Source organism: Ceratosolen solmsi, unplaced genomic scaffold (assembly GCF_000503995.2).
Source record: "Ceratosolen solmsi marchali unplaced genomic scaffold, CerSol_1.0 scaffold8, whole genome shotgun sequence".
NCBI lineage: Eukaryota > Metazoa > Arthropoda > Insecta > Hymenoptera > Agaonidae > Ceratosolen > Ceratosolen solmsi.
This window is the reverse complement of record NW_011948439.1, coordinates 495,668-518,555: the sequence shown is the minus strand read 5'-3', so window position 1 is coordinate 518,555 and position 22,888 is coordinate 495,668. Positions and strand designations below refer to the sequence as shown.

The 22,888-nt window shown below is 32.5% G+C and overlaps 1 protein-coding gene across 2 annotated transcripts; it reads right to left on the bottom strand.

Moving 5' to 3' along the window:
• Positions 1-233: 233 nt before the first annotated feature.
• LOC105365441 (alpha-N-acetylgalactosaminidase) lies at positions 234-6,203 on the bottom strand. 2 transcript variants are annotated; one of them, XM_011503606.1, is made up of 8 exons: positions 6,099-6,203; positions 4,110-4,312; positions 2,232-2,406; positions 1,917-2,091; positions 1,747-1,841; positions 1,009-1,368; positions 613-777; positions 234-536 (listed from the first exon to the last, which is right to left on the bottom strand). In XM_011503606.1, exons 2-8 carry the CDS (start codon positions 4,280-4,282, stop codon positions 348-350), a joined length of 1,332 nt encoding a protein of 443 aa, XP_011501908.1. In that variant the 5' UTR covers positions 4,283-4,312; positions 6,099-6,203; the 3' UTR covers positions 234-347. The 2 variants fall into 2 exon arrangements, with proteins under 2 accessions (XP_011501908.1, XP_011501907.1); XM_011503605.1 differs by lacking the exon at positions 6,099-6,203 and having other exon boundaries at positions 4,110-4,373.
• Positions 6,204-22,888: the final 16,685 nt, after the last annotated feature.

The window sequence follows — 22,888 nt, the reverse complement described above, 5'->3', positions numbered from 1 at the left end:
AATTAAGATAAAATTTTCTTTAAATTGTCACATAATTGTCAGTTATACTTCCTCGGATATTATAGAACTTTGGCTCCCTCTGTGCCATGTATTTGAATTACCGTGTATACTACTCGTTTATTAAATGGTCTAGTTGTAATTCAACAGTACCTTTAACAAATTCAAAACTTTAAGTTTGGCTAATATAAGACAAGGGTTTCCAATTGAAATAATAATCCGTTAAAATAAATCAATCTTATTTCAAATAGTTTATTTTTTACAGCCTTAACAAATTATGGTCACGCTTTTTATAAACAATTCATTAAAAAAGAGAGATAAAAATTTTCTTAAAATTAGTTTACAAAAAATTACTTAAACGAGTTGCGTCTGACTTTGTACAGTTGATCTAAAGGTGAGTAGGGTGTATACTGATTGGAGTCGTAGACATCTTCAACCTGTAAATTACATCGCAGAATGACTACCCCAGTCGGATTTACTTTCACCTTAATCTTAGTTTGAGGCGAAAGGATACCATAATCAACGTCTTCGTACAAATCCTAAAAATTATTAATTATGAAAGTATGAATTTCAACATTGAAGTGTAATGTATACTAACAAATTGATATACCGTACCTCTACTCTGTAACCCCCAGGGTATTTCAGAGCAATATCTTTTAATGTAACAGATATATCCGAGGGTGTACCATCTGTTCTCCTATTAAGAAATACAATCGCATACGAGTAGTAATTTTGATATAAAGGTGTAATAGGTCTTGCCCATATTTCAATGCCCAATTCCTGCATAGAACGAATTGACAGTTAAATTTATTATTTAGGAAACTTTTAAATATTGTATAACGATGAACTTCATACATTTAATTAAAAAAAATCAAGCATCATTGATAACATTATCATTATATTGGTATTTAAAATCTGAAAGTTTTCCATTTATTGTAAATTAAGAGTAATAAAGATTTTACTAAATTTAAAAGTAAATAATATGAAAAAACATTACAAAATTTAACATACTTTATAAATTCTTCTTCCTTGAATTCCAAGAGGATCTTGGTTAACGTCGATAATCTTTTTATTTTGCAAAATAGCTTTGTACTCTGGTCTTATTTTTCTTAAATCAACAGACATCAGAAGAGGGGCTGCAAATACAGCCCACATTGCCATTTGGGTTTTACTTTGCTCGTAGCTTAAACCAAAATTGCCAATGATTAACATATCAGGATCGTTCCAATGCCCAGGTCCTGCATTTGGCACAATTGAATCTTGATTTTTACCATAATATTCTATAATACTTTCAACGCTACTCCAAGAATCTTGAATATCATCCCAATTTCTCCATAAATTACAGTGATTAATAATTGACGAATAATTTGGCTGGAAATAAATTATTATAAATACTAGAACTTAATAAAAGTAAGATAAACTATTGATAGATAGTTAATATTACATTTTCAGATTCGTATATACAATACTTTATTATAATTGGATATTTTTATTTAAAAGTTTGGTAAAAAATCATTATAATAAAGTAATAATTATTGCTAATTATATAATAGTGCAACTCTTATATTATTTGTCCTTAAATTACAGGTTATTATAAAGGAAGCTGTAATGCTGCAAATAATAATGGGTTCTGACTTAATATCAGGTTTAACTATTAGCACTTTCTAACTTTCCATTTTTAATATATGTAAACAATATTTTGGAGATATATTTACAGTATCATCGGTTGTGAATAAGATTGTTATTTACCTTTATGCCAGAATAAATTTGATAAACTGGCCAACTACAGGAATAAATCATTGGTCTTCCAGTTTGATTCAAATGGAAACCAAATTGAGGATAACCTGAAAACCAGATTTCATTTATCTTAGTACGTATAAATAACAGGCTAATATCAATTATAAAAATCCTATAACCACCTTCATCCATCTCTCTATGATTAGAATAACAGCCATCAAGTTTTACATAGTCTACATCCCATGCAGCAAACAGGGATGCATCATTTTCCATATATCCCAATATACCAGGATATCCTGCGCAAGTATAGTTGCCATAGTCCTCGTAAATACCAAACTTTAATCCTTTGGAATGAATCTGCAAAAGCGAATGATGATGATGATGAAACAATTTCTTTTTAAAACAACATAAATATTAGTATGATCAAACATCTAACTTATTACTTTCGCTAATCATTGCACATTAGAAATCTAGTAAGAGATTTTTGTGTATCTTACATAATCAGCCAAGCTCTTCATTCCATAAGGAAAACGTTGTTTATCAGGTACAAGTTGTCCATGAAAATTTCGTTTTTTTTCCAGCCAGCAATCATCGATGTTAATGTATTCGTATCCAACATCTGCGTACCCTTCTGAGATTATAATATCCGTCATTGTTCTGAAGAGATGATCACTAAAAGTTTAAAAAACAGCTCATTTTAGTTAAATTTTTAATATTTATATTACTTTAAAATGGTATATAGTGCTTTGTGGATAATTGATTGATTGTAAATTTTAATGTATGACATGCGGGGAAATAGAAAATATTTTTAATTCAATAATTAAAAAAGCAGTTAGCACGGGTAAGACTTTAATTTATTATTTCAGCCTACAAACTGTATTTATATAATTATTATAAAAAATATATACATACGAAATTTTTAGTTTTATTTCTCTTTACAGATTTCAAGGACATGTATTCTTAATGAATACATACAAAAAAATAATTAAATTTATCATTAACTATCTTAAAAATAATTTAATAAAAGTTTAATAAGAGTCATTTTAGTACTTTTTCACATTTCTTAAGATTACTTTATTTTATTCAATACTCATATAACCAGTTAGACAGGTTTTATACATAAGAAAAGTCCCTCGATAGACATTTATATTAATTAATACATAAAATTTACATAAAATAATTTTTATACAATTTAATTTTGAAAAAATTGAAATTATAATAAATGGAAAAAATAGAAATAAATTAATTTATTGTATCTTTATATTGAAAAAAAGATTATATATAGAAGTGCATACACAATTTTCACAATGCTAGTTATAAAATTATGTTATGACATTTATATTAATATTAGCTATCGATGAAAACAGGTAAGAAATTATATTTCACATTTCATTTAATACAAATCTTGCATTTAATTATCACAAATAAAAATATTAATTTATCTATAAATTAATTTTTCCATCTTCAGAAATAAATTTTTAATTGACTACTCTTAATTAAAAAATAACTGAATTAAGAATCTTTTATAAAGTAATGAAAATAAGTGCATTTTAATCATTTTAAAGAATAATAAATTACAGTGAAATTTTATGATTTACATCTAATAAGTAAGTAATTTTAATCAATCATAATGAAATGGTTATAATAAGTAGAATTTTTTTTAAAACTTAAAAAAACTTATCTTCGTTGCATTTTTATAATCTTATAAATTCATTAAAAACTAATGATTATCAGTTAGACAAAATTTCCTTGTTTTGAAATGCTATGATTACAAAATACAATTTTAAGTTAATTTCTTTGTTTTGATAATGTTGTTAAGTTGAATGACAAATCTCAATAATTAGACATTTCAAAATATACATGATAATAGAATTTTTTAATATGGTATATTCAATAATATTTAATATTTACATAAGAACTATGCATAGTTTAATTACCAAGTGTTATCAACTCAAGGAAGTAAATATGATGAGAATTCTAAATACAAGGCTCTATATAATATAATAATGACATTTTTATATTTACAAAATGTAATTACTATACTTCCAATATACTTCTTATCAGATACAGGTTTAAATATATTAATTATCATAAATGCTAAATGAAAAAATTACTAATACTCTTGGTACTTTATAAACGATTAAAAATGTTAATAAAAGAATTGCCATTAAACAATTTCAAATTTGAATTAATTCTAAATGAGTAAAGTGCAATTTACTTATACTAATAAAATAGAGTGCATACATAACGACGTGGGTTTTTTTTTTTTTTTTTTTTTAAAGCAGAGCGATCAAGTGTAATGAAAATATTGCAAAGTAACTTGAACCCGTTTAGTTAAGCATCGACGGTTCGAATAAAGCAAATTAACTCTTTACCTGATACAGTTCTCCGGGTCGTTTTTGCAATCGGTGTTACATCGGAACCGTTCCCAAGCGAGCCATCCCATCGGCGGGGTCCTGGCTAGGCCGTTTTCTAGGGCGACAACGAGTGTTGCCGCCCCGATAAACAGCAGGAGGCTGCACCAGCAATTCTTCGTCGTGGTGCTCATACTGTTAGCCGTCGGCTACCACCTCCTAGTCTGCGGCAACAAAACGCCTCTTAGACGGGAATACCCTTTGCGCGCGCTCTCTCTCTCTCTCTCACTCTCGCACACGCGCAAACACACGCTCGATCTCGTTCTCTCTCTCTCTCTCTCTCTCTCTCTCTCGCTCTCTTTATCACGCGCGCGCGCGCGCTCCCTCTCCGCCTTTGGACACAGTTGCGAGTAAGGCACGACCGGAGCCAAGCAAGTCGCCTAATAATATGCACAGAGCAAGCGCACGTCGTTAACTTTAGGGACTGTTTGCCGGCGGCATAACTACGTCGTGCGCGATAATGGACTTCTCAGGACGAACGAGCGACGGAGAGGCGCGGTGTCATCGAGCTTGTCGAATCGAGCCGTAACGCGGCGCCGTGGCCATAATCGCGAGAGCGAGTGCGCGCGCGATCTAACTATAACGAGCTCCCGGCGATCCCGAGGATTACGGTCTGTCGCAGACCGATGACTGATCTTGTGGCGCTCGATACCTCCGTTTGCCTCCCAGCACCCGCCGCCCGACAAGCACTTTCACCCAATGCCCCATTTCATTTTTACCATGCGCACGCACACACAGAAGCGCGGGCGCGCTCTCGGCCTTCCATTGTACGATCGCTCGGCTTCCTTTCGACTCCCAGTCGTGCGCGCAGGATAATTACGCCGCCCACTGCGGGAAGAGAAGGCGATCGGCGAGGCTACATGGGTGTGGGCCCTGAGTCCCTCTCCTCTCAGCGCCTCTTTATGTCGCGGCTTTGTTCTGGCCCAGTCGCCTTCTCTACGGCCGCGCGCGTGGGCCTCTTTTCCCACAGACTCGCTCCCTTCGTGCGCCCGCACCCCCGTCCCTCCAGTCATCGTCACCGCCACTACAGCCATTACCGTCGTACCTCCCCCACGGATCTTACGAGGTCTTATTAGCAGCTAAGCGTAAGACGAACGGGCCGCCGAACCACGGTACCCAGTTCATGTGCATTTCTTTGTTTACGCCGACTCCGTGTGGGAAGGGAAGGGAAATGGCGTAGCGGGCGGGGCTACACAACCAAATCCCATTGAAAGTTTGGTCGCGAGGAGTCGTTGACTAACCGCCGGGCGGTGCAGTGAAACGCGAGCTCGAACCCTCGAGGATCTCCAACTTCCCTGAATTCGCGAAATTCAATGCTACGTGGCCCATTCTTAGACGCCTGCGGGCCCCTAAACCGTGACGGACTCGCCCAAAGATACTTAGCACGTGTCCCTGCGCGTCTCGACATGCTCTGTCTGCGCCGCTACTAAGGAAAAAAGAAACCGAGAGCGAAGAGAGTTTAAATGCGCGTGAAACCTGTTCTCAAACGAGAGTGAGATCGACGTTCTACACGCTTTTATGCCTATTAAAACAGCCGCGCATATTAAGCCTATTAACACGCGATAAAGCTTTTCCTCTCGGTTTCACACGATCCTCCGATGATACCCTTATAATAATTTCCCATCGCTGCCACATCCCCCTCCTCCCACGCGAATTCGCACCTCTACCGATAACACTTGTCTTCTTCCGCAAGCTCTATTACATTCGAAAATAAAATGAAAAAACACACACCAAACATTTATCCCTTTAGAGCAGACTTTTAAAGATGCGCTCGCGTCATTATTCTTTAATTGTTTTGCTTGATTATACATACCCGTGTACGAAATAACGAACGATTGTCAAGGTCGGCATTTTTCAAACCACGATAGAATAACGCAATACAATACTGAATAGAGCGGGACGAGGGGACACAAAGGTATGAAAATTGTAAGATCAAAGGTAAGCTCTTACACGGCGAGTATGGCGTTAAAGTGGAGCCGAGGTCAGCGTAAAATTTGTTAAATTTGCACTCAGTCGCAAAAGCCGTGGCACTTCAAATTCAAAATTCGAACGATCGAGCGTTCTGTAGAGAGTGTGTCGTAACGCAACGACGCTCGCCGATATCGAACGCTTCGGTACTCGATAATGCACAAAAGGAAAGCGCGCATCTGCGAGTGGCGGGCGCGGCGCCTTCGTGCTGCCTCTCGATGCGGCGTCGGTAGTCGAGATTATTTTGCGCCTAAGCTTAGAAAGTGAAAACGGCAACGAGAAAACAAAAAGTTCGACATGTCTCGCGAGAGCTGTGCGCTACGAGCCTCGGATGCCCCCCCCCTCTATCTCACTCACGCCCTCTCTCTCTCTCTCTCTCTCTCTCTCTCTCTCTCGCTCTCTACCCTCGTCTCTCCCCGTTCCCACCCGCGCACGAGCGGCCACCGAAGCAGGTGGCGAACACCGGTGGGAAGGGGAAAATATCGAGCATCGCCAGAGTGCAGCCGGAGCGCAACCGAATTGCAACGAGCAGCGAGGGGAAAGGAAATCACCGAGGTTGCGCGCCATTCCCCGTCCTCTATCCGTTGAGGAGGAGTGCTTCGTTCACCATTTCTTCTCTCTCGCCTGCCTCGTCTATCGGCGAAGATTAGGAGCAGCTAGCCGAGCACCCCGTGGAATACAAATTTTGGAATCGCTTCGCTCGACGTGCCAAATGCATATTTATGCTCGGCCGAGGTTCCCAGTCGATCATGCCTTCGCCCGCGACTACCTATCTCTCTCTCTCTCTCTCTCTCTCTCTCTCTCTCTCTCTCTCTCTCTCTCTCTCTCTCTCTCTCCCTCTCTCTCTCTCTCTCTCTCTCTCTCTATCTCTATCTCTCTGTCTCTCATCCTCGATTATAAGGCTAGTGTGTCTCTCTGGCGCGCGCAATCGTTCTTCTTAACGAGCGTGCTCGTTGGTTCGGCCCCTCGACCGCCTTCTCCATTTATCGTCTCAATTAATCGAGCCTTCTCTTGTTATTATGTCAACGTTGAATTTCGTATAAACCGCCTCATGTGTCGCCCCTGCCGTTTTAAAGAGGCAAAAGCCCGAGCCTCTTAAATGTCAAGCACGTTACGTGAAAACGGCGAATGGAAGATTCCCAAGCTGACCTGAAAACTTGAAAACTACAACTATATAGACCGACGTGATTGTTGAACGAATGTTGGTTGGATTGCATCAACCGTGAAAGAAATTTATGTACAGTAAGTGAACGGGTGTCGTACGTGATAAAGTAACACGTTTTACGTTTCCTTGGGGATAAAAATTCAAATTCTATAAATTTATCTCCCCGGTGCTTTGATCGCCGCTTAAAATTACATTGATTTCCTTTTCAAGGCAAACTTTCTTTTCCACTATAATACTTGCTTCGATATTAAAGTTCTCTATTATTTTACGAGACTTTTATTATATTGCAATATAGTGGCTATTTATAAACAATTGATTGATTAACAAGCGATTGTGCACGTCCCTTTTCCTCTTAACTCTAAGACCGTCCATAATAATAACAATAATAATAACGATAACAACAATAAACATAATAATAATAATAATAATAATAATAATAAATTAATCTTTTACACGAGACTATCGTCTAATTGTCGAGCAAACTCATGTAAGAAAACTCATGATTATCGAGAATGAAAATTCTAATTATTGCTTGAAATAATGATTTTTCAAGCTGCGTGAATCAATCGAAGAAAAAAGTTGATGGGTGTTGGGCTTGAATTCGTTAGGCTTTATAAAAAAATTAATTGGTTATTAAAAAATAAATTAAGACCGAGTAAGTGTTCGTTCAAGTATTGAGTTATTAAGAATTAAAGAAATTATATAATTATTTTACGGCCAGTGTGATTATGCAAAGTCAACAATTACGACAATTTTAGTACAATTTTAATGGTAATTTGACGGACCGTCATCCGTCCGTGGGATTATGAAGTAGACGGACGCGAGACTTTTAAAAAGCGGTGGATTACTATTTCGCGTAACTTATTCGATTAGAGGTGCGCAAGACCGACTTGTTGTAACAAAATTACGATTTCCCTAAATGATTCCGTACGACTCTCCAGTCGACTGACCGAATAACGATCCCCAACGATCCCCGAGGGTCTATACTCACGATCTTTACCTTAATTCGTAATGATACGTGTCAACGCAGCTGCTAGGCGTTAAACGTCGTCGAAAATACGAGGTCTGACGTCCAATTGATTCTTTGTAGTCCGACACGCGGTATATAATCGAATGTCGATCGTCGCAAGAAAAATTGAGATATCGGTAATGCGATCGAGTCTCCTCGTGTATGAGCAAAATATCGCTATCGCCCCGATAAACTGTGTAGAAGGGACGATTATTACAACCATACGATAACGACAAAAGTTTTTTTTCGTTTCTTTTTCTTTTTATTTGCAAATTCTTCTTGTCAAACAGTGTGGGATTGAATCTAGTCTTATCGTTATCATCCTATCAGCTACTTCATGTCGATGGCTTTAATTTCAGTATTGGTGCCGCGTTTTAAGCTTACTTAACTGAAATAAATAAATTTTTGACATTATCTAATAAATCACGTGACGTTTGTAATTCTGAAGCACTGCTTGTCTAACGTACTAAATTTACTATAAAAATTATTCAACTTTTTTTTTCTCTTTTTTTTAATTTTTTTTTTAATTGAATTGTGAATACTTTCGATTCCAAGGAAATAACGAATACTTTAAAAAGTATACGTTAACTTACTTTGATAATACGATAGTTCGATTTGAAATGCTAAGAGTGGTTAAGTATTATAAAAAAGCTTTGAAAGAAGCAAAATAATGACTAAACTCTAACATTTAGCACTTTAATAATATATTTTAGCTTAATAACATTGGAAATTAAGGTCGAACTTCAGAAAAAGACTTCACAAATTATCTAATTAGTGAAAAAATAACAGACAGATCGATTAATTCCACAACGTGTACTTATGCTTTGACATCGGAACAAAGATCGATGGTACTTGACGGCACATAGCTTAAAAACTTAATACAACACTTAATAAAGCCGAAACTTGAAATTCTAATATACTTTCGCTTCGATTATTTGAAAAATTACATTAATGTGTAAAAACCATCGACTTTGTGCCTCCATCCTTTATTTATTTATGTTGTTTTTTATTTATAATGTTGGATAATATCCATCCCTTGTATCGTTCGAAACATATAACGATATAATCGACTTGATTCATCCCTACAATCAATTATTTTATATAGACAATTATATACGTCTATAATTATATTTCGTATGATTTGTGAGTCTTGTAGCTGAAGAATAAGAGTAAGAATATCGAAATACAACTCCATAGCAACTACAATTTAGGACCTGAGTTAAGTCTTCGTATTTGCAATATCAATGATCATTTGTATCATTTGTCTTGTTAAAAGCATTATACTAAAATGACGTACAATTGTCATTATTTGATTAATTCTTAGACTACTTTTAGTATTTGCGAATAAATACAAAATGGCTGTTGTACGTCTGCTGAGTCGTGACATGTTGGTGAGCACTTGTAATCATAAACCCAACGGGTTTTTAAGTTTTATGCTTAATCTTAGGCTACCAAAGGCCTTATTACACATACAATTATAATTGTCAGTCAAAATACGCCTACGTCAAACTTATATACATAAAATACGTCAAACTACGTCCCCCTAAATTTCCTTATTATCTCTAACTTTATGTTGCCTAATTTATAAAAGTATGTATACAAATGAGAAAATGCATTTAAAAGTTTATTACAAATATTTGTAAAACCGCAGATCAAGAGTTTTGCACATTTTACAAAGGTCTGGCCTCGCCTCAAACCAGTATTTTGCATACTCGCATACCTTCCTAACTTACTTCCGCTAATCGAGGTAAACATAGTTTTTCTCATCTCTGAGCTGCCTCGCATTTCTTTGATGTTTCGATGCTACGAAACGACATACATTATATGTTTTATACTATGTATTTTAATAGAGCTTCGAGAGATTAATTAACTAAGAATTTAGTTGCTCGCAAAAAATGCCAACTCAGGCGCTTTGATTTATTTCAAAAATATTGTTTTTGATATATAAAATTTTTTTTTTTATATATATATATATATCAATATATACATACATATTATTTGAAGCGCTTGAAAAATTTTCCGATCGATCGATTGATGTATCAGTGTCACCGTTTTATTACATAAAATCACGTTTATAATCTTTATTTACAGTGCAGGAAACTTTAAAAAAATCAACAAAATTAAATACAAAATAGGCGATTACGATGTTTAATGAAAAAATAAATTAATAAATTAATAATAATAATGGTATTTATAAATTAGAGATGATTGTTAGTCTCTTATTATTCAATATTTTTGCGAATATTTTAACGCAAAATATAAATGTTTAAATGATGAGTGGCACAGTATAATTTTACATTAATATAAAAATAATAAGTGTTTTATATTGAACTTTCATTTTTTAATTTTCTTTCAAACTACTATTGACGAATTTGCAAAATAAGTATAGAAAAAAATTTGTTTTCCGAAACACAAATTAAACAGATAAATTAACATGTATTAAATAAATTCATTTGATAATTCATTTGATATGGATTTTTTTCCGTTTAACCGATTGTCATAGTAAAACTGTTATCGATAACTGTTTTAAACTTTTATATTTTTCTATTTATATAACTTGGTTTATATTTTCATCGTTTTCAATTTAGTCATGCGATTATTCAAAGTGAATTGTTTAAACTATATAAAACAGCGGTGGAACTCAATGTGTTTAATTGAGCAATATATCTTTTAGTTTCATAATATCGCTAAGCATAATATAATGATATATTGAGCGCGAGATCAATTTCAAAGAAAAAAATTGTAATAATGAACATTTCTGATCAAAATGAAATGACAATAAATTCACAATACTTGTATTATGTACACCCGGAAAGAATCGCAAATTATTGATTACTGACATTGATTGATTAAATAGTTTTATAAGTACACAGAGAACAATTTTTTTAAAAAAGAAAACATACTTTTCAATACATTAAGTGAATATAAAAGCCATTCGTTCATAGAGACATTATGTTTATCGAAATTATAAATTTTTCATACGATAATTAGTATAAGTAATAAATATTTTATTTAAAATCATAAAATTCATATAATTAATTATCCTTTTCCACCTATCTTATTATAGCTCGATATCTCATTATATTATTATAAATTACCGTATTTGAAAGCTCATAATAAGGCATCAAATCGTTTTACCAAAAAGTAAACATAAAATTACGCAATTCGTTCGTCAAAATATTTAGCCGCGATACCGAAAAACAAACATTTCTGTGGTAAACACATTTTTCCTAGGCAATTTTTTCATTATCTACGGCGAAAGCAATAGCCATCTCGCAAATTAGAGGCGAAATGAATCATTAAAAAGAAAAAAAAATGTACCAGAGAATGTTTTCCACGTAACAAAGTTAGTAACAAAATTTTTTAATCAGGAGAGATTGTGATGAACTAATGTACTCGAGCTAATATTGTCAATAAATACTATCTTTTGTGAAATTTCATGTCGGCGTCGACCAGCTACACCAGACAATCCTTTCGTTCTCGAAAAACCAAAAACCTATATATTATCACGTAATTTTTTTGTATTCCAATAGGAAACTTAAGATATATCAACTGTCTCGTTGTCCATTTGCCTTTCTGATGAATAAATAGTATTCGGTAATCAGCTCTAACAGTGAAAAAACTTTCTCATTTACAATATGAGAATAGTTTGCCTATTCGCGCAATCAGAAATATGATGGCACCTACTGTCTAATTGGATATAATCTTGCAAACAAGAAATCCCTGTAACTTGCAACGTTAATGCATACAGTGAATTTAATATAGTAAAATTTATCAAGGAAATTCCACTTCAAAGTCAATCAAAGTTTCATTGTGCGGAAGGTAAAATTAAAAAAATACTTATTTAATGTTTTAATGTATTCTATTATCTATAGCTACAATATACTTGAAAGTAATACAAATAAGCGATAAACTTGTAGATTTACATGAAACAATGGCAAATAGAATTTTAAATAGTTAAACTAATGAAGTCAATAGTTGCAATTAAAATACGCTAATATAAAAATCATAAGGTTAAGAATTTATTAACTAAGGTAAGGATATAAAATGCGGTCACAACTGATAACCCATAAAGATTTGTCATTATTATATAAATAATATCGTCTATAATGTACTGAAATTTATTGTAAAAGGAATAAAACAAATGAAGATATCTTGAATTAAAAAAAAAAAAAAAAAAAGCAACTGATAAATTTACTAAAGATCGTTATAGTGGACGATAATAAATCTTAATAAAGTTTTATTAAAATGTAATGAGAAAATGCATGTAAAAATATTAGTAATTATAGTTTTCTTCCCACCCCACCCCCTCCACTCAAGAATATGCTATTTAAATATAAGCATAAAGTCCATAAAGTTGTAAAAATTAAGTTAAGAGAATTACGCGATGATAAAATAAAATGCCTCTGAGTCTAATACGAAACAAACATATATACTTAATGAAAATAAGATGTTCTTTCTTAAATTATTTTATTATTAATTTGCCTTTCAAATCATTATATCGTCATAATTACATAAGCTTTAAAACATTTATTCTTTATATTAATGATACACGCATTAGAATGGTAAAATTCCTTTTTATAAAGAGTTTATTAAAGATACAAAACTTATTATAAAGTAGTAAAAAGATTATTATAAAGTATAATTATTTCTCATTGCAAATATATTTACACCAAACAGAAAAATTTTATTCAATTCAAGGCATTAGTTTATAATGTAGTATCAAATAATTATAAACTTAAAACTAGATAAAAACCAATGTATTTTTTGTATTATTGAAGCTGACAAATTTGTATAAAATGCTCGTGAATATTATCAAAAATTTGAATATATTTAACAACTACCTAGTCAGCATTTAATTAATCGAACTAAAATTAGATTGGGTGTATACTTACATTGACTGTTTCTAAAATTTATTTCAATAAGATAATTTACAAAATATCAAATTTCAACTATATTATATTTATTTATATATATTATATATTTATATGTTATAAGCAATACTACTTGCTAAAAGCAATGCCATCAATGACTTTATTTGTATTTATTAATTAATAAATTATTCATATAAGCATATATTTTCAATATTAAAGTAATGTAATTAATATGTTAAAATTTCACATGATTTGAAATGTTTATTATTTTATTTATACTGTAAATAAAAGCTTGATGTAGAAGTAATTATGCAGATTCTTATTAAATGATTTTTTATTATATATTTCGCAACTATTTCAGTGAATTTATTATATGTTTCATACAAACATATTAGCAAAACTAATAAATTTATGAAGTGAATCTACAATATATATCCTTATTTGGAATTTACATGTTACTATTAAAGTATCGTAGCAGTGTAATTTATATTTTCATAAAGAACTTTTCAGATAAAATTTATTTTGTAAAAATATATTTATAAAAAAGAGCATAATAGCTACTCGAATTAAAAAAATTCCTAACCTCAAATTAAAAAAAATATCGCTTTTAATACGTAATTGTAATTAGTTAATAATATTTTAAAATCTAGAAAAAAATTTACAGCATGGAAGTTTATTGAATATATTTAGAAGTATTTGTTTAATTAAAGAATAAAATCAAGATATCGAGTTTTCATACTTATTTTCAATGTATATAGCGCTGAGTTTTTATGAAATAATTCACAAAATATTTATGCAAATCATAATCAAAAATCTAGGTCGTCGTTAAAACAAAAATAGCAGTAATAAAAAAGTTTTTAGCTTAACTAGTATGAGGATTGCAATCGTTTCCAGATTTGTGATTCGTAAAGTCGTTACTGACTATCGTGCGATTCTTAAATCTCTAGTGCTTAAATAGCTACTTTAACAATAAAGAAATTAATTATTTTCGCTCTCACTCTAAATCTAATACAACGTGAACAATATTAAAAAAGCTCGTATATATGCATACACGTAAAATATATAAAATCCATAAAAATTTATAACATTTTGATATAGTGTTATTGTCAAGATTAATATAGATTTTTCTCGAACCACTGTGAATTATTAACAATACAAAGTTACGTTTATTGCTATTAAAAAGTAAATACACAAATTTATATATATATATATATATATATATATATATATAAGATTTAGTACGAACAGTGCAGTTAGTATTCTGAAAAAAATGATAAAATATGTAAATCTTGAATTATGTTTCAAGTAATGTAAGTAATTAGTTTAAGGAAAAGAAAAAACAAGAAAAGTAAGAACAATTTTCAATCTACATACTATTTTTAGATTAAATGTCTGCCTAATAATGAATACAGAAGAATTTAAAAATGAAAATTGATATTCTGAATTTAGAAGGGGAAATTTAAAAACAATTTATCCAATCCTTGTTTGTGTTTGATTCACGTGATATTTATAAAAAGTCGCGGGTACAAGTGCGATGAAGAAAAAAAACAAAAACAAAAAAAAAATTGTAATAATTTTTTATAATAATGATCAAATTGTATTACTATAAGGACTAGGACGATGCTTAGGCATAACGTTTCATCTTCAATTTCTTTTTTAAAATTTATAAAGTCACTAAATGCATGAGGATATTTTAACTTCAAACTTAAACAAATTTGCTCTTGGATAAATAACATAGTTTCCCTTAAGACACAGCAAAATCCATCAAAATCCAGCAAAATACAGGAAAAATATATAGTGTATTCGTGTAGCATAATTATGCAATAAAATAATCGGAAAAGCAGTACTGTTAGTCTGTCATTCTGTTGTCATTTCGGGATATCATATTGGAAAAGTGTCCGAGCGTGAGAACAGAATAATAGGCCAACGGAGAGAAGCCGAGGACGCCGGGAAACTATTATACCAATGAATGAATGGTTGTTGAGCGTCAGCTTCCTTATCAGCCGCGGCAAAGGACACGAGGACAGAAGAAGGTAAGGTACGTTGAGCTACCGATGAGCAATGTCGTATTAATAAAAGTAGTGACGATCTAGAGGAAGGAGCCGCGCGCGCGGACGTCGTCTTCGAGAGGATCCGGGCTGCGCCCGCGCATCGCGGTCTCCGGAGCCTCGCCCAATGGCGCAGGGGCTCGGTGCACCGATCGCGCAGGCCCCGTTTCGACGGCTAAACGGCAATGGGGGGGTGGAATTGCGCGGCGGGTTGTGAGGGGGGGAGGGGGTATGCGCGAGCCCGCGTTCCTCGACGAGTCGCGTTCTCGCGCTCGACCTGGACGCGCGAGTGAGTGTAGTAGCGGGCGGCGGTTAGCCCCGGACGGGATGCAGGCGGGAGGCGGCAGCTGTAGTGATCGCGGCGATGGTAGCGACAGCGACGGTGGCAACGTCCTTGTGAGCGTCGATGTCGGTGGCAGCGGCGGTGGCGGTGGCTCCTGTGGCCCCTCGCGACACGACGACGACGATATCCTCGTCCGGGCAGTTACCAGCAAGCAGCGGCTGCGAGTAAGTTCGAAGGGCAATGGCACACGTGAGGCGTGCCCCGAGAGTCCATCCTCCGAACAGCGGGTACCCTAATACCCTGGCGCGATCCGCCATTGATCGGGTTGGAGTACGGCGGCGGAGTACGACCGAGCACTCGCGCAAAGTAGGGCGACGCGGATAAATCGATAGGCGGCGGCTTTCATTCATGTTCTGGAGCTACCCGAGGGAGAGAGTTCAATCCGCTCGGCGCTGGCACGCTGCCGGCGAGCCGAAGCTCGGCGCCTGCGCCGTCGACTCAACCGGACACCTCCGACTCCCTTGACGTCCGTCAGCGCCGTCAGCGGACGTCAGCGTCCTCGGCAGGCAATTGCTCCTACCAGTCGATCCAGTGTACGAGATCGATTTAACCGAAACCGCAACAATAGCAAGCAGCGAGTGAGGGAGTAAGCGAGTAAGAGATAGCACGAGCGATGAGTGAGAGGGGAGATATGACCGGCCGAGCGGATATTAGGCGTTAGATTTTTTATGCTACTTTAGACCGGATGTCTATCTCTAATATTTCTTTGAGATCTTTGCGATCCTTCGCTCGCGCATTCATAAAATGAATTTTCAATTTCACCCTCGGAGATTCTATGGATGAGTGAGTGCCGCTCTCTCGCCACTTTCTTACTTTTCTACTGAAAATTCATAAAATGTACGTTGCTTCAACGCGACCCGAATTATCAACTACCTTACTTGCCAACACTTCTCTACGTATTGTTGTAGACTAATCGTACTTTATTTTCCGCTGCCTGATATTTCCTCTCTGCCTGGCCCTCAATTATTTATAATCAATAGTTCTGCGTTTGTGCGAACTTTTATTGGCCGATCATCACCAATGATATTAAATAATATATATATATATATATATATATATATATATATAGATATATTTTGTGAATACGTATTTAGCAATTTATTAAATCATACTCTTATTAAACAAACGTCGATTATTATGCCGTAGCAACTTTAGTAAAACAGTTTAAAATTAACAATTAATTCTAGTAGGTAATAAATTTTTGCAAAACATTGTAATTAATTTATCTGAGTATATTTAATTATATATACTTTCTCTAATGACTATTAATTTACCATAGAAAAAATGTAAATGCTTACGCGATCTAAGCGAAACTTTACAAAAGTTCTTGCTCATAATGGAAATTTAAACAAGTTATGAGCTCTTCACCAATAACTCGAATAACAAATTATTAAATTTTATGTTTTACTTTTCTTCTGACGCATGAAATGCAATTTTCAAAAGTTCTCGAAGCTCATTATAAGTAACTGAAACAAATAAACCGTTTCTTTTAATGTTCCCTATTCTGATAATAACATTAAATCAATTAGAAAGTAATTTACACATATGAAATAACAATTGATGCTTTATGAACTAAACTATTATTATTTTTTAGACAATGGATAATTTATCATTAAAGTAGAAAGAAACATTTATAAGTGATTCGTTACATTTACAAATGACGAAAACACCTCCACTAGCAAAAGTTTTAGCTCAATTAAATTTATAAAATAATATAAATTAATATAATAGCATTGAAACGTATATAATTCTGCAATAACTTATTTATTAAATTTATACTTACGCGTGTTTATAAAGAAGAATTATGAGTAAGAAAAAAGTAAAACATCTTTCTACAATTAGTTAATATCTCAAATTAATATTGTAATTTACCATTGATTATTTGCATTTGCTATAAGATTATCTAAAACGAATATTAATAAGTAACGTGTCAAAAGTATTTATTTAATTAATTAATTAAAATTTCATTAAGCGTAATCTATTAAATCGAGCATCTTTGATTTTTTTCTAAAATTAATCCCGTATTTACGTTCTTAAATCGAAATAACTAAAATCGACTAATATTTACATATAAAATTTTTAATAATTATTATGACAAATTAAACGATTCCGTTATTATTATTCTTAATCGTATTTCCTTAATAAGCTGCAGTAATTAATTTTAATATTTTTCAATATCATATTGCATTTAATATCTAAAAACTTAGATAAGAAAATTGTTTTAACCGTTGTCTTAAATAATTATGTAATTTTTTCAATACAGACGTGTAATAAATTAAAAATACAATCTTAAATCTAATTTCATAATAAATGAGAGCATAAATTTGACATTTATTTTTAATTAAATTTTAAAATCAAGTCTTTTTCAATCAGCAATATAGATAAAATTGGTCATTTATGATTTCATATAACTATATTATTATTGTAATTGTCTGCTAAGTTTAATACAAATGCAATAAAATTAAAAATTAAAAAAAATTAACATCTTAATATTAGTATCTGCGTAATCATTGAAAATTAATTATAAGATTTCATATAATTAATGACATAACATTAGATCATTTATCACATTAAAATCAAATACAAATATTTGACCAATTCGTATAAATATTCATTTGTTTAAAACAACTTCATGAATTTGTATAGCGAAATTGTTAATTAGTTTCATAGAAAAAAAATAGAAAAAAAGTAGAAAAAAAGTAATCGGAACTCTGTATATGGTGGTTATGTTGTAGCCTGTTGAGTGACAAGAACCGTAACTCGATTTTGCATTAAACAGGAAATACACGGCACTTATAGAAATTTGATGATTGAATAACGAATGCACGGTAACTCGATTAAATTTTACAATTATTACATGTGCATTTAGAATTATTACATGTAAAACTTATCCCAATCAATCAATACGTATCTTTCTAATATTTATATAATTTTCGTTAATAAGCCTTTGTTTTTATATTCCTATGTAGATGGTATGTTGTATAGGATTAGTCTCGATAAACCTTAAAGCCAAATATACATTTCTATTTAATTTAAAGCCATAAATGCCATAATTCCATACTTAATTATGATCAAGAAGCTGAGATAATTAATAAAATTAAGATAAGACAAATGGATTTAAACGAATGGAAGATGGGAATTTATATACATATATATATATATATATATATATATATTATATACAGTCTACCTAAACAAAATACAATCGACAAAAATTAACTTGCCGCGCGTACTTGTAAAAGTCCGAATATTATAAGTCAAATAAGTAAAATATCTTAAGAAATATTGATGACTGAAAAGTTAAAAACTATTTAACTAAGCTGTTGGCTAAAGTAGACTATGGAGAAAACAACTTTGATAATAAGTAAACAGTTTTAACCGAAAGGTGAAAAGAGAAATCCACACGAGACAGACGACAATTGCATCCATTTCCCGACAGCTTTATATAATCCAATCGATGCTTTAAATATCAACACTCTGCTTACATTAAAATTCTTTTAAAATTAAGAAGATGAAAAAAGGGAAGAAAAAAGGGACAAATCAATACATCTATATGAGAATGATAAATTAACTAAATTAAGTCCTTCGTAAGAAAACTTGAGCTTTTAGATTCAGGAGAAAATTCCATTAAAAAAGAAATAACGTGCTGTTTTTGTTTCTCCATAACGATTGGTAAAGCTGCGTAAAGTGTGTCCAAGTAGAAGGAATGAGTCTAGCTAGTGAAGAATATCCTTTTAATAATATATCAAAACCAAATGTCTCGAAGCATCGGTTAAACGAGATCTCCGGTCAAGGCGTTAAGAACAATCGCAATTTCACGATCTGTTTTGCTCTTACTCGCTCACATTACATAAAGAGTCCGAAAATGAAGTTTCGTCAATTTCTCGAAGACGAAGGATCGCTGTGACCTACGTGGTGATTAATAATGAAACGAGAAGAGATGAGATGAGATGAGATGAGATTTGTGCGTGTGCGTGCGCGCGCGCGCGTTGGTGCGTAAGAGAGAGAGAGAGAGGGGGGGGGCCAATATATAGGAAAAATTAAAAACCAAGAGAAGCTCCATTAGCTTAGAGAATGCTGATGTATCTTCAGCGTCCGTGTTCAGCCGCCTGTTGGCTGAGCCACCGAGAATGTATTTTGGAAGCGAGCCATTTCCATGAGCATTTTTGTTGAGATAGACGGTGCCGTAGTTACGGACAATATGAGAGTTTAAAAAAAAAAAGAAAAAAAAGAGAGAACATATGGAACGAGGATTTATTTAAGGATGCGAAGGAGCAATTTGTCTATAGAGTTATTACGACCATATAATTGAGAAAATAAATTTCAAATATTTCAGAATTTTGCTCTTTCTCTTAAATAATTAACGATTGAATCGAATGAATTTTAAATCATACTTCGAGCTTGCGACGAGCATTTAACTTTGGTGAAATGACGCTCCCTTAATCGTAAACATTTTAGTGGCATGATTTATTAAGCTGGGTATCTGGAACAAGCGGAACGCAAAATTTTGTAAAAGAAATGCTTAACGTGCACTTATTGCCGAATATTGCTTACGGTAATGTATAAGTCGGCAAACAAATTGAAAATTGCTTTATTGCGCTAGTTTCTTGGCAGGCATTTCCGATACTCTGTATAGGAATATTTGATTTTCTATTCAAAATCGAAAAATTCGATCTCCACGTTACACCCCTTAATCAAACGCATTGTTTATGCCCTCCAATCAATGCCAGAGAAGATAAGGGTAATAAGGGTAATAGTTTTATTGATAATGATCATTCTGATATCGGATTAACAACGACTCCCAATTAATTGATATCAAATTGAATTACTTTCTATTAAAATTGTCTTTCATTTCGCCTCCAGAAAATCTCGAGCTCGTTACTTAGAAGTTAATTTTTCCCGCCTCCAGAACCAGACGGAATCTCGTGGAAAAATGCTAAGATCCTGTTTATAAAAGTAGATAAGCTTACGTTGATAAACGATCCTCCTCGTGGGAATCCCAAACAAAGACGTAAAGTGAAAAAGATGAACGTTTCAACTGACTTTATCTGCGATGATAAAAAAAAAAAAATATATATATATATATATATATTAAAACTTCATACTAGAAATGAAAATAAATTAGTCTAAAATTCAAAAATCTCGCCTCCTCAAACGAAAACGGGCGCTGAATACTTTTTGTATTTACTCATCCTTTTCTTTTTAAATAACATGGTAATATAGTAGAGAATCGGCAACGCTTGATAAATAGTCCAGACAAAAAAGTCCACTTTGCGCCAAGTGGGACATACTAGGGGCATTTGCCACTCGCTTGCTTTCAACGGAGACACGAGTGGCGGCGCGTGTTGCAGTACGTGGTTGTTCGATGTCAAAAAGTCGATGTATCCGCATAGCAGACGTTATAGGCCAGAGGTAAAAAAAAAAAAAACAAAACAAAACTAATGATAAATCCAAATGGACGAGGGTCTCGGATATTTGGCGACTTCTTCGCACTCGAAGATGTGCTTCCTTATCGACCCCATCAGGGCAAAGCTACGTTTTCTCTTAGTAGATTGGAGGATATGTAGGGGACCACTACCACATACGTGGCTATACTATATTAATTATTGAGACAATAGATCTGGCCATTGACAACCAAACAGAGATACTGCTTTTATTGGAAAATTTAGATCGTTTTGTGAGGCTAATCATTCTTGTACTGATTCAATATATTATCCCTAAGGCAAAAACATAAAACCTTCGAAATATTCTTCTCGAAACAATGAGTTTTAAAAGCTTTTGAGGTAGCGACTTATTTCGAAAAATTACATAAAACGACAATCACATTGGTGCTTCATTAAAATTACAAACAATTAGAAAGTGTAGAATATTTCTTCGTAAACTTTACCTCATTTTTCATTAAACCAAGTTTTCAATGAAATTACAAAAACTATTTACGAACGATAAACAAGTTGTAATCGGGTGTAGGAGAGAAATTTTCAATTAAAATTCAATTTAAATGAACGTAATGACTGTTATAGATGGAAAAATTCGTAATTTATGAATTTACTTAATTTAATCGATCATATATGTAATTTGAAAAAATTATGAATTCCTTTTCAATGAAAATCCGATAACGTAAATTCGATATATATATATTCAAGTACACTTAAACAATCATCTATACGTTACTGATAAAATTAATAATCAAAATTATTACAACGAATCGAACGCATACAAAATAAATAATTTCATTTTTTTAACAAATTTGGCACTTAACAATAGCTGAAGTAACAACTAGTGAGGTAATTATATAATTGTATAATCTAAGAAACTGAATAAATTTCAAATTCTTTAAGACATGAATTAGTACTTAGCTTAAATTTTATGTAAACCACTCAGCCAATTAACTTAAATTAGTTTAACAATTTTATCTTATCTTATCTTATTATATCTTATTATATTCTTATTCGTACACTTCTTATAAATTAATGTCAATATTTACAAAAAATGTTTGTAATAATAAATAAAAAAGTATTTCTTTTACATTGTTTATTTAATGATGCGAATGTACATTAAAGTTAGAACAGCTAAAATTACAAACAAAATTAGCAACTAAAAATTGAAAATTATTTAGTCACTAAATATATTTATCTGTTGTCTTCATGAAATTGAAAAAAAATGTGAAAAATTCTTAATTGGTAGAGAATACATATAATTTGGGAATTATTGGCAAATTTCTTATTGATTTATTTAATCCAATTATAATTATTTACAAATAGCATCTTAATGAAATTGTTTTATATATCAATTAATATCAAATTAATTTTTAATGCTTCAAAACAGTTTGAAGTAAATTTTGTATTACATTACTAATAATATGTTTAAGCGATGTATCTACTATACTTTATAGATGCATTAATGCCTGGAAATATTAAATTTATTCCAATTAAAACTTTAATGTTCTATAAAATATCACTATTGAATTTATTTAATGATAACCGATCGATTTTTAAAATAATTCACAAAATAGCATGTAGAAATATTTTTAAATATCCTTTTTATAAAATACTTTGAAAATAATACAGCTTGTTTGATAAATAAAATAAGTTTTTCCTTTTAAGTCTTTGAATATGCTTGGAAACTGCATTTTTACTTTTAAAATATTATTATTATTTCTTTAAAGCGAAGATAAATCATATGGAAATCTGATAATCCAATATTTGATTTTATAACTTTTGAACAATATAAGCGGTTTCGCGTATTTTGAAAACTTACATCAATAAATTTAAGAGATTTTCATAAAAAAAAATAGCAAACATATTAACACTTTGTTCAATTTATAAACAAAAAA